This window comes from Dipteris shenzhenensis, chromosome 1, assembly GCF_047967505.1.
Source record: "Dipteris shenzhenensis isolate YYH24624 ecotype China chromosome 1, Dip_SZ_1.0, whole genome shotgun sequence".
NCBI classification, from domain to species: domain Eukaryota; kingdom Viridiplantae; phylum Streptophyta; class Polypodiopsida; order Gleicheniales; family Dipteridaceae; genus Dipteris; species Dipteris shenzhenensis.
In genome coordinates, this window is record NC_141596.1 from 45476568 (window position 1) to 45489608 (window position 13041).

The 13041-nt window shown below is 42.7% G+C and overlaps 1 protein-coding gene across 5 annotated transcripts in view; it reads right to left on the bottom strand.

The window, feature by feature from the left end:
- Positions 1–1006: 1006 nt before the first annotated feature.
- The window catches only part of LOC147905923 (poly(A)-specific ribonuclease PARN-like), a 49876-nt gene continuing 37841 nt past the window's right edge, over positions 1007–13041 (bottom strand). For 2 of the 5 annotated variants that reach the window (XM_087375595.1, XM_087375587.1), the window contains 6 exons: positions 4403–4788; positions 3920–4039; positions 3461–3587; positions 2992–3277; positions 2641–2867; positions 1007–2351 (listed from right to left, as the gene is read on the bottom strand). In XM_087375595.1, coding sequence (XP_087231721.1) covers positions 2269–2351; positions 2641–2867; positions 2992–3277; positions 3461–3587; positions 3920–4039; positions 4403–4788 — 1229 coding nt within the window. In that variant the 3' untranslated portion in view covers positions 1007–2268. The remainder of the gene's footprint in view (positions 2352–2640; positions 2868–2991; positions 3278–3460; positions 3588–3919; positions 4040–4402; positions 4789–13041) is intronic. The other 3 variants (XR_015541120.1, XR_015541121.1, XM_087375572.1) reach the window with 3 other exon arrangements.

Consider the following 13041-nt stretch of genomic DNA (forward strand, 5'->3'; position numbering starts at 1 on the left):
TGTGTTTACTTAAAGATGGCCCAAGCTCTAAACAATAGATTACATAGGTCACAACAAAAACAGAGATTCATATACATCATTACAAGCAAAATGGAAAAAGAAGTTAAGGGTGTTAGCTAACCTCCAAATTTGGGTGCAAAAAGCCATGCAAGATAATAGATGAGCATGTTTGAGAAATTTTAAGGAGAAAAACTAGGAAGATCACCATATTCAAGTGGAACTTTAGGACGAGCAACAAAAGGGCTAGCAATACTTATCACAATAGATTGAGTGCCATACCAATCTAACCAGACTGTTTCTTCAAGGAAGCCATTGAAGAGCTCAACTAAATGTGCAACAAGCAAGCTACTAAAAGTCATTCCTAGTTAATACATAGAAAAATTCAAAGTAACCCAACAAGTCATTACTTACAAGGAAGCCGACCTAGCAAAAAGCAGATCCCCCCTCCCCCACAAAAAAGAACTAGAAAAGAACTTTCTATCAATGCTTAGGAAAAAAGGAAAAAGAAGAGATCGCTCCTCACCTTGTAGCAACGTCAAATCCCAAACAAGTCGAACTCCACGACCATCTAAGTCATCAAAGAGCGGAGAAGTTCCTTGCTATGGCAAACCAAGGCTCACTAATCACCCAAGATACAAAGGTGGCCGAGAATGGCCTAGAATCAAGTTTTATTACATAGGAGGAAAAAGATGATGCCCAAGTTAATTGCGGACCTAGCCGAGTGTCACAAATCGAAGCAAAGGCGAAGGAGGAGATTGGCCAAGAAATACCAACCAATAGCAAGCATTTAGAGGTTACTATAGAAACACAATCAAGAAATATTGGGAAAAATTCAACACCATGCCCTAACCCAACCCCAAGGTATCACATTGACGTACAAACAACTTATGCAACAAAGCAAGTACCACTTATACTTTTGAGCTATTTGCCAACGACAATCAATCTCTTTACACTTATGTAGTTGCGCTAAACACTTGAGGAAGCTACTTTCTCAACCAAAGCTAAGACACAATTTTAGAGTACACCACTGAAGACACTAAATCTGCGAGCAAAAGCCTAAACTTGCACTCACACTAGCAAGGCCAAGCGCAAGCAATCATGATGATAGGACAAGTCTAGATTTGGGCCACGTTATGAAACAACTATAGCAATTGCCCCACTTGAGAAGTCTCGATTCAAGCCACAATGAAAGTTCATGGAGCTTACTGCAAGCACATGCCAAAGAGAGAACCCCCGCACTAAGCCTCGCCCGTGAAGCAATCTTCTCCACAATTGGATGTTCACACCCTTGTGATAACTAGCCACAAATATCCTTCAAGGTTCACCGCATGAGACCATGGTGGTTCAAGAGGAGTGTACTCCCAAACATAAGACCAAGTCCTTCAATTGAGAGCGACATAAGGAGTGGCATAGGCTGAGGCACATACGAGGGTGTCAACAAGTAAAGGCTAAGAGAGTATGAGCAGAAAAGGTGCTATCACCGAATGGACAACCGTTAAGGAAACTGCTGAGATAGATACCTTGGAGAAAGCATAATCTAAATTGACTATTCCACTTGTGCAGCCAGCTTGGTTAAAGCATTTGTTGAAGACAATACGTTGTCTACAACACGTGGTTGCCTTTACACGTCAATATAGGCTATTTGCTCCATGCATCATTTCCAGGGTTCATGATACAATGTTTTGCACTACACCCATCGTTGCATATCCAGCCTGCTTTGTTTTTCTTACTAATTGGCACAGCTAGTCATAAATTATTGTTCTCAAAAACCAAGCTTACTCTGTAGGTGCTAGCCCAAATTTCTTGTACATTTGTTGGTTCTTTCCAAAAGCTGTAATCTGATAGTTGTAAGGGGGGGGGAAATGTTGTTAAGCAAGCACAAGAGCTTTTTAAAAAGCTCAAGAGGCCTTGCATCTCCAAATGAAGGTTCAGAAGCTGTGTGAATCTGCAATCAATGGACTACCTCAATTCTGTGCTGGTTTGCACTCTTCTCAAAAGTCTCTGGGGACGTTATCATAAAGCCCAAAAAAGGAAATAAACACATGGTTTTCTAATGCCATCATTCTGCATTTCAATAACCAAACAGCTGGTACCTTCCTTGCCATAGTGCTGTTATGCGTGCAAATGATAAGAGGGGTGTATGCCCTGAATGCACATTAGTTTTGCAGGTGCTTGAGTTCATGACATAATGACCTGCTGCTTCCAACAGAAATTCCCATACACATGTATTATTACAGATTGTCAGCAGACCAGCTCCTAGTTTGACTTTCAAACTTCAGCACAATATGGCTCATCAAGGTTTTCATTCTCAAACTTTGATGATGCAATCTGATCAGAAACCTCGCTTTTTCCTGCACATTTGAAGGAACCCATTGCATTCAGGCATTAGATGGACTAAATTCGCGATGACGTTATGGAATACAATTCTAAAGCCAATTGATATGAGTTACTTAGGGGGTTGAAATTGAAATTCTAGTTGTGCCTGCTTGTCAATATCACATCTCTAGCCGTTCACGAGTCCGGGGTCTCGATTGTACCCTAGCCACAGATTTCTCGGAGTCCCTTCCCAAATTACATTGACATTATATGGCCAGCTGAAAATTTAGAACATGGACAAATACTAGCAGAAAGTCCAATTACCTTCTCTTGTTTCTTTTTCTGCCCTTAAATCGAAAGCCATGTGTCCAAGATTTAGTAAATTCATGTGTTCTGCAATTCCTGAAGCTTTTTCAGCTTTGCCAGGGGAGAGAGATTGAAGAGTCTTAACATCAACATGCAGAAGACGGCAGATCTGCGCAAATACAGATCCCGTCATGAATGCATCATAACCAGCTTCATGTAATAAATTACCATCAGAGTCTTGGTACCTGCAGTGATGCACCGCCACACAATCAGCCTTCAAACATTCACTGGCTTGATTTGGATGAGCAGCCTTTTACACCCCAAAAAAATAAGAAGGCATGTCTCGTCAGAGAGTTTGAAACCACCCACCTCTTGAATCCAGTCATAATTTCTATTTCAACTTTTTGAGAAAGCCGATTGAGGCTTCTTGCAAATCTGGCAGCCCCAGTGTTCACATCCTTTGGTTTGCACAAGTAAGAGTATACAGCACTCAATGAAGTATGTCTTTGTGCCCATGATGCACGAAGGGTCTGCTCAAATTTCATAAGATACTTTGTATCTATGATATAGGGGAAGTGAGTTAAAAGCGAAGCCGAAAATTCTGCAGCTGTCGTAGGGAGTGGTGCAATGAACTTGCTATATATATGGGCTAAATCTGCACCATTGAAAAGCAAAAAGTAGGTGGGCAACTGTCAGTCTGTTGCAATATAGTCAAATTATTCTTGTGCGAGTTCTCTGTACCTTGCAAACAGCCTAGCTCTGAGATAAACTCTCAGAGATGTCATTAGATTGCAACTACCCCAAGGACAAAAGCAAACATAAGCATGTCGACCATTACCAAGAGCACAATTATGTCCAACAACAGGCTTTCTGGACATCACCAATGCATCAATGACATGCCGAAAACCAATCGCTTCATTTATCAAGACCTCCTGAGATGGGTTACTTCCTTTTTCCAATCCATTCTGCATTTTTAACATTAAGAAGCCTTGAGAAGTCAACCTGAGACAAAAAGTCCTTACCTCAAAAAGGTAGAACACCCTAAACGTTTTAAAATTCCATAAAGAGAGAACACCCTGAACCTTTGAAGATATAACACCTTAAATGGAATGATAAAGGAAGGATGCAAGGGATTAAGCTCATCAAGCAAGCCATCAGCATTAACAGAAGTCTCACCGTTTTTCTACATAGCAAAAACAGACATTTTATAGACATCTTCCCATCATCATTTTTTGCCTTGCAGACCACAAAACTCCCCACAGCAACACTAGCACCTTTCTGACAAGACCGCACTGACCTTCAATAACACCAAGTCCTCTCTTGAGCTCGTAAATATAATTGTAATCTCAAGCGGTGGACTAGGCACAGAGGCAATCCTTACGACCGGAACAAGATCCTGGAAATGCTTGTCTAAAACCTGCACAGTCCTTTAGAACTTTCAATAAACACCTCTGACCTGTGACATGAGAATGAATTCAAAGAGTACAAAAGAGAAAATCTTGTGTTGAAACATATGCAACTTTATAAAATGCTCACTTATATGGCATTATGACCAACTGCCATTTGCTTGAAAAGGTAGACACTGTTAAATCTGATGAGATTTCTGTTTCCCTTCCTTTTGGTGTTATTTGAAAATGTATTTATGAAACAAAGAAAGAAATAGAAATAGAAATTTACATCTGCTAAAGAAAATGCAACAAATTGGTCTCAACACTTAGATAGAACTCCACCACACAGACTGCTAAAACAGAGAAAACCAGATGTAGGATTGATGAATCACCTGTTGGGCAAGACAAACTTGATGGTGATTTTCCAGTCGAAGAGTAAAAGATGGGCGTCCACCTAAAATTTGACAGCCTGATAATTTCTCCGCGTGTGGAACTGTAGCTTGGAATCCATCCAACGTGGGGGCGGTTCCAGATATATCAGCAGATGTTTTGATCAAGTGAATTTCATCATCCCCAAGAGAATTCCAATCTAGACTGCAGCTTTTAAGTTTTTTACGCCATTTTGCCAGTTCGACACGCAACTTTTCAAAAAATATAACATCAGAAGTGCTGCTCAAAGTTGTTGTACTTCTAAACTGCTCCACTTTAGGAGGACTACATTCACTGACCAGCCGAAGCCTTGCTTCTGCCTCTTGCGGCTTTGATAAGTACGATATCCCTGCAATAAATTAAAACATATATGCATTAGACACATTGCTCCATTTGCTTCTAGGCTGAGACTCATAGTTCCTGAACTCTAAAGGAAGTAATCTTAAACAAACAGTCAATAAAGTCAGACCAGCCTGTTGGAGATATCATAGTCAAAGAGTGTGTTAGTGTGTAGTACTAGGAGATCTAGTACTAGTCTATGTGAGTGAGTCTTGTGTGAGTGTGTCATCATGGGACTTATCCCATATGCACTAGGTGCTGGTGTGTGAGTGAGTAGCCTATATAAGGCTTGTACTTCACTTGTCTTGTTACACTTGATGAATAAATGAAAGCCTTTGTCATGTCTTCATTTGAGCATCATTTCCTCACACCAACCTTCTCTCTCTCTCTCTCTCTCCCTTCACCATGTTTCTAACATGGTATCAGAGCCACCTTCCATAGCTGCTGCCACATCACCCTTGCCCTAACCCTATTTCTGCTTCAGCCCTTCTTCCTGCAGCCTGCAGCCGCCTCAGCCCTTCTTCGTTTCGCCCTGTTTTACCTCCATTTTCTAGCTGTTTGCACCCGGCTAGAGCCTCTCCACAGCCTGCCTTCATTGCCGCCTCCATTCAGGAGTTTTTGGAGCTTTAGGCGCCCTTGGCAGCCTATTACTTGCTGGTCATCTCATTGTGCCTGCACGTGTGGACCTTTCAGGGCTGTTTCGAAGTTCATCACCAAAATCGACTTTTAATGTGCTGCTGCTGCATAGCCGCCTTCAACAGAGCCACTTCCGAGCTATTTCCAGCGCTCCAGCATACATATACCAGCCGACTTTTACTATGGTGACCTGCTGCAGCAGTTTGGAGTGCCTTGCTGAGCCGCTTTGCAGATTTCGAGACCCACCTTTGCCTCTGGAGCACCTACAGCCGACTTTGGACTTTGGGCCCTGCTGCGTGTATTTTAGAGCATTTACAGCCACCGCCTATCTGCTGCGAACATCTACAAGAGCTCTGAAGCATTCAAAGCTGTTCCAGGGAGCTGCTTTTCACTTTGGAGCTGTCCTGCATCATTTCGAGGTGTAATCTTGCTGCTTTTTTATCAGGGTTTGCCTTTCTAGACACCCTCTTGCTGCATTTTGATCAGGGTTTACATTTTGGAGCCTCCAAGGCTCTTCTTCGCATTCGGTGACTCTCCGATCGGCACATTGAGAGTCATGACATGATGTCCCTTGGTAGCTGCTCCTATGGCCTTCATCGACACATCATTCGAGGGCATCCTCGCCTAGTTCTATTCGAGGGCATCCTTGCCTAGTTCTTCACCGACATACCTCTTCGCATCAGGATGTGCACACTCTTGTGCGGTAGCTACTTCGGGATCATGGGTTCTCTGCCCTTGCTATGCATAAAATGAATGAAAATATTTCTATGTTTGTGTTGAGTCACATAAAGGTTCTCAGCCTTGAGTTGTCCCTCTAAATTGAATGTATTTGGAGTCAATAAGAGGTACTCTACCCTGGGTTGTCCCCAAAAAAGATTGTATAGTGTTTCACTTTGGTTGATGGTTTTGACCACCCAGTTCAAAGTAAGGGGGGATGACGAGTGATGGTTTGCCCTTGCCGGTCGCAAGCTAACTGAGAAGTCACTATCACACGGGAGGTGTTTGATAGTTGGACTTGCTCTTTGCAGTATTGCAGTGGAGGGAGATAGGAGGGGGCCTTCTAAACTTCACATGTGTGTTTTTCTCTCTCATCTTCTCCCTTTGTTGAGATTTCGGACTGGTTTTTCAGCCTCCTTCAGCTGAATTCCGTTTTTCTTCATAACTCCTCACCCGTTTGGATTCCTCAACTTCCGTTTGGCCCAATGGCTTCCCCTCTGCCTCCCCTTCGTAGTGATATGCTTTTCCCTCCGTGCGTTTGGTAGAACGGGCAGAGCTGAGCACTTCTTTTGCTGGTCGAATTTGCAAAAGTGGCTTTTTCTGGACCTTTTTTCTTCTACCGCCTCCTGGGCCTCTCCTCTTGCAAAGCTACAGCTTTCTGTTGAATTTCGAGTGGTTCGACGCGCTGGTTGACTGGTTTTTCTCAGTTTTGGAGGACATTCCGGCGATGAAACTTCTCCAAAACCTTCTCAATGCATTCCTCTCTGAAGCACGCTTCTTTTGAGCCCAAGAACTCCCACTTCTTCGCGACAGAAGTGTTTCTTTTCGCATTTTTCAGTGGAATTCTTGCTGGTCGGCTCTTGTAAATGCTCTTTCTTCGTGCCTTTGCACTCCTCTTTGGCTGAGAATGCAATTGGGCATTGGCTACTATGTCCTCTTGGCGATTGAGGACTTGGTTCGAGTCTTCAGGGCTTGGTGAGTTGTGATTTTGCTACTGCAATTTCTTTTTGCCATAAGCTATTGGTTGGCCTCGTGTGCCGCCTCTTTCTTGGCTCACAGGTGCCCAGGCAGTGCTATATGAGTCATTCTTTGGTTGGGTACTTTGCTGATTTTATTTTGGAGCTTTGAAAAGCTTTGTGAATGCCATCTGGAAACCACTCAAAGAGAGTGCAACTGGGGTGCAGTGTGATTGCATCTGGACAGCCAATGGAATTGCACTCGGAAAAGAGAATGCCTTTGGGTTGAGCCTACGGGTTAAGTGCACTTATGTGATGGTGTTATATGCTTGAAAGCCTTGCGAAGGCTTAGTGAATTGGGGCTGCGTGCTCGATTGCAGGGAAGGTCTCCCAGATGCAACTTGTAATCATTTCACTGTGAAATATAAAGAAATACCGAAAGGGGCGCCACGGTGTTTGGGGCCAATCGGGTGCACTTGTCTATGTCTGTTGAGCAGGGGCATTCTAGCCTCCATCCCTTTTTCAGTGGTTTTGTTTGTGAACAAATGGGTAAATGCCAAATGGTGATCATGCAATGGTTAATGGTTGTGATATATGCTTTGTGAGCTGTAAATAAGTGCTGAAGTGATTAAAGGTTTAGTTCCACTGTCCTCTGAGTGATTAGAGGCCGGTTTCATTGGTTCCATTGCCGGGATACCACACACTCGTTCTCAAGAGGTGGGCCTCGGTAGTTTGGTGGAAGGATATCTTTGCTGCACTTTTTGACAGCTGAATATTACAACCATAAACATGGTGAGTACCCATGAGCAAGAGAGCTCCACAACTCCTCAAAGGAGAAGGCAGGAAAGCCTTAACGATCCAGCTAGTGTACAGCTGCAAGAAGCACAACAAATGCCTTTTGAGCAGGCCACACATGAAGCTACAACTGAGCTCAACGGTGATACTAGTTCTAGCAGTGAGTCAGATGATGCTACTATGTTGAATGCACAGCTTGCAAGTGCAGTGACTGCTTTGACTCAGCTGGCTCAAAATTTGGCTCAGATTGTGCAAACAAATGCCAAGAAGAAGAAGAAATCAAGAAAGCACAAGCAGAGAAAGAGTGAGTACACACATGCATCAGCTTCTCATGGCGGACCGCACACTCATGCATCAGTTTCCCATGAGGGACAGCCATCTAAAATGACTCAGAAAGTGACTTCCAAGAGAGAGGAATCGCCCAAAAGAGCACTTAAGAAAGAGGTACAAAAAGTACAGCCAGTGCAACAGTATGAGCAGCCAGCACAAGGCCTTGGTTTGGGTATTTCTACTCCTCAAAATAATAATGTGCAGTCCATAAATGTGGCTCAACCACCTCAGCCATATTTGAGGCAGCAACCTGAATATTTTGGTACAGATTCGATCTTTGATGCTATGTTGATTTCACCGCCAATTGGGCATAGAAAACAAGTCATGTATGACAATGTGGGAGCCAAGCATGGCTCTCCCTAGTGAAGGGAATGCTGCAAATATACAGCCATCTTTGGGACAGCCAATATCAAATGTATATAAAGAATTTAAGGATGGTGGTTCTCATGTCAAGTTTGATACATATAATGGAGTACGGGACAGGTACAAAGCCCTCACATTCCTTCAACAGTTTGATGCTGCATTTCTTGGGGGTTTGTTTACAGAAGCATCCAAGATGAGGAAGGTTGCCACATTTTTGAAAGGCAATGCACTTAAGTGGTACACCAACCTTATGCTTCATGGAGATGCACCTACTACTTGGCTGGAATTTAAGCAAGTGTTCTCTTCTACTTGGCTTACTCCAACTTTTGAAGTTGAAGTACTTTCACACTGGCATGACTTGTCATACAAACTTTGCAAGAATCTTGATGATTACACCCAGAGGTTTTGGGATGTTTTGCTGCCATTGAGCTCTTACAGGCATGTTTCTTTGAAAGAGCAAATAGAGAGGTACTGTTGTGGATTGCCTAGTGAGCTACGTGATTATTGCATCAAAACCAAGGTGGGTTCTATAACTCAATTAATTGAGAATGCAAGGACAGCATATGCATGGATGCAGGAGAAGAATTTGGGCTTTATGGACAGCAAGAAAGAAGACAACAAACGGGCTGCCAAACACCAAGATAAGGACATCAAATCTGAAAATAAAAATTATGACAAACGACCGTTTCAAAAGGGAGGAAAAGCCCAATTCAAAGCTGGTCAAAGGCGTGGACAGCCTAATAAACAGCCCCGTACCAAGTTATCTGATGAAGAGAAAAAGTCACTCATGGAGCAAAACAAATGTTTTATATGCAAAGGAGAGGGACACCGCTCTTATGATTGCCCATTCAAGAAAAGAGACAGGTCACATGATGATAAGAATGGTGATAAACAGGCTGATCGGAAGGGCAAAAAGCCTAAACCTTCTGCAGGACTTCTTCCAGATGTGATAGGGAGTTTGCCACATGCACATGATGAAGAGGAAATGAAAAAGACTGAGATGTGCAGAGCATGGGGAAAAATCAGAAATCAAAATTGTTTGTTTTTCTTTGATTCTGGGACAAAGGCAAATTTCATAACTCCTGATATGGCAGGAAGGCTTGGCATTGAGCCTGAGGAAATGGGGCCATCCGGCATGTGTGATATGGCCAACCCTGAACTCAACACACCTGTCACTCCTATCATTGGCAAGTTGAGGATGCATATCCAGGGATATCAGGATGCAGAGGACTTCTACATTATGCCTTTGCCAGAGTGTGATGCTTTGCTTGGGATGCCTTGGATGTACAGGGTGGGGGCTGATGTGCAGATGAGAAACAAGAAGATTTCTTTAACTCATAGAGGCAAAAATCATGTACTTGATGTAAATTTGAAAGGGGAGTCCATCCCTCTAGTTTCAGCTTCTTGTATTTCCAATGTAATAAAGCGTCATATTTCAGCGTACTTGATTTTTGTCAAAGAGGACAGCCAACCAGTTCAGGAAGGTTCTACTCTTTCTGCTTTAGATAGAGAAAGGGCTGCTTTTATTTCAGATTTTCAGGATTGTTTCTCAGATGCACTTCCTCAAGAATTACCTCCCAAGAGGCCCGAGGATCATCAAATTGATTCTTGGAAAAGGAATTAATACAGCCAAGTAATTCTCCTTACTGTTCCCCTGTGTTGCTTGTGCAAAAGAAGGATGGCAGTTGGAGAATGTGTATTGATTATAGGGCTTTGAATAAAGTCACAATTAAGAACCGTTTTCCAATTCCACGCATTGATGATATATTGGATCGGTTGGAAGGTCCCTCAATGTTCAGTCGTATTGACCTTAAAAGTGGATACCATCAGATAAGGATACGGCCTGAAGATGTCTACAAGACTGCCTTCCGCACTTCATTTGGCTTATATGAGTTCCTTGTGATGCCTTTTGGTTTGACTAATGCACCTGCCACTTTCAATAGAATGATGGACAGAATTTTTAGAGCACACAGAAAGTTTGTGGGCACTTTCTTCGATGACATCATTGTGTTCTCTAAAAATGAGCAGGAGCACAGGAAACACCTCACTATTGTGTTTCAAGAATAAACACCAAGAAAAGTGAGTTCTTTATGCATGAGATTCATTTTCTCGGTCATATAGTGTCAAAGGATGGAGTCAAGATGGATCCTGCAAAAGTTGAGGCCATGAGGAGTTGGCCAATTTTGAAAAATCTGCATGAAGTCAGAAGCTTTCTTGGGTTTTGTTCATACTATCGGAGGTTTATAAAGTACTTTGCAGAAATTGCTTCTCCCTTGCATGCTTTACAAAAGAAAGCTGTACCGTTTCGGTGGGGACCAAAGGAAAATGCAGCTTTTGAAGAGCTGAAGCAAAAGTTGTGTTCTGAACCCGTTATTATCTTGCCAGATCTTGCAAAACCCTTTGCTGTAACTTGTGATGCATGTGGAAACAGCATAGGAGGCACTTTGATGCAGGATGGCAGAGTGGTTGCATATGAGAGTAGAGTTCTCAAAGATGCTGAATTGTACTTGCAGATATACGAGAAGGAAATGTTAGCAGTGATACATGCTTTGACCACATGGAAACATTACCTTCTTGGAGCTGATTTTTATGTGCAGACAGATCATCAGTCACTTAGATATTTTCTCACGCAGAGAAAATTATCTGAAAAGCACATGAGATGGGCTAACTTCCTCTCAATGTTTCATTTTCAAATTGTACATGTGCCGGGTAACAAAAATGTCATGGCTGATGCACTTTCCAGGAAACCACAGCCTGAAGCAGTCTCCAAGAAACCCAGTGTTTCAGCAGTGAGCATTGCTTACAACAATGTGTTAGATGTGATGAAAGATCAGTATGTTAATGACGTTGATTTTTCAGCTATTTATGAACGGCTTTCTGATGGTCAAAGGCATGATCACTATATGTTGAAAGAGGGTTTCATTTTGATGCATGGACGACTCTGTGTCACTGATCAGATGCGACAAAAAGTCATAATGGAAAGTCATGCTCCTCCATATGCAGGACATAGGGGAATTACAGCAACAATTACAGCAGTGGAGCAATACTTTTATTGGCCATCTTTGAGGAAAGATGTGGAAGAATATGTGAGAACATGCATGGTTTGTCAGAAAGTAAAGTTTGACAGGCAGAAGGCACCTGGGTTGTTACACCCTTTGCCAATTCCGGATAGACCATGGCAAAGCATAGCTATGGATTTTGTGTATGATCTTCCACGTACTCCTACTGGACATGATGGATTGTGGACAATAATTTGCAGGTTTAGCAAACAAGCCCACTTTGTGCCAGTAAGAAAGAAAATTACAGCAGATCAAATGGCCAAATTGTTTTTGCAGCATGTCTTTAAGTATCATGGGATGCCTGAATCCATAATCAGTGATAGAGATCCAAGGATGACCAGCCTCTTTTGGAGAGGACTGTTTGAAAATATGGGCACTACGCTGAATTTTTCGTCATCTTTTCACCCTCAGTCTGATGGACAATCGGAGCAGGAAAACTCTACCATCTTGGATATGTTTAAATGCTATGTCTCAGACCACAAAAGCAAATGGGAGCATTATTTACCTTTGCTGGAATATGCTTACAATAATACGGTGCACACATCCACAGGTAAAGCACCTTTTGAAATAGTGGAAGGTGCTAGGAAGATACCTCCCATTTTGCATACAAAAGAGAAAATCTTCGAAGCTGATCGTTTTGTGGAAAGCCTTGAAGAGGCTTACAAGAAGATCAAATATGCCTTGCAAAGAAGTCAAGTGCTGCGTTTTCAGAAGGCAAGGCTGAAAAATAAGAAAGGCAAGGAAAGGTTGCACACAAAGCTGAACATGCGTTACTATGGTCCTTTCCAGGTTTCTGAAAAGATAAACGAGGTAGCTTATAGGCTGAAGTTGCCTCCGCATTGGAAGATACATAATGCCTTTCATGTGAGCTTACTAAAGCAATATCATGGAGATATTCCCGAGGATGTATCTGATGAGGTGCAGCCTGAAGTGGAAGAACAGGATGAACTTCTGGTCCCAGAGCAGATTCTGGCACACAGAGATAGAAAGCTCAAGGGTAAAGTTATCCGTCGCTACTTGGTAAAATTTCAAAATTACCCATCACTTGATGCGAAATGGATGGAGGAAGGTGAACTCGCAGATTCACCTGGGATATTGCAGCTTTACCTTGATGCTTTCCAATTAGAGCCGACTGCGGTCCGGGCTCCTACAGGTAGTTCAGCAGAGCGAGCGTCTGGAGCATTACCTGATGTTCGAGAGGGGGGTAGCACCTCCACTCCCTCAGTACAGACGGGAACTCACTAAGATTTCATCAGGTCGCTTGATGACACTGTATGTTTCATCCGAGATACTGAGCTGACAGTATTTCTGCTGTGAGACTTCATGATATTGATGCATCTTGACTATTGATCGCCGAGGATCACATAGATTTTGAGTAGTATATATGGATGGATGCATGCCTCTCCT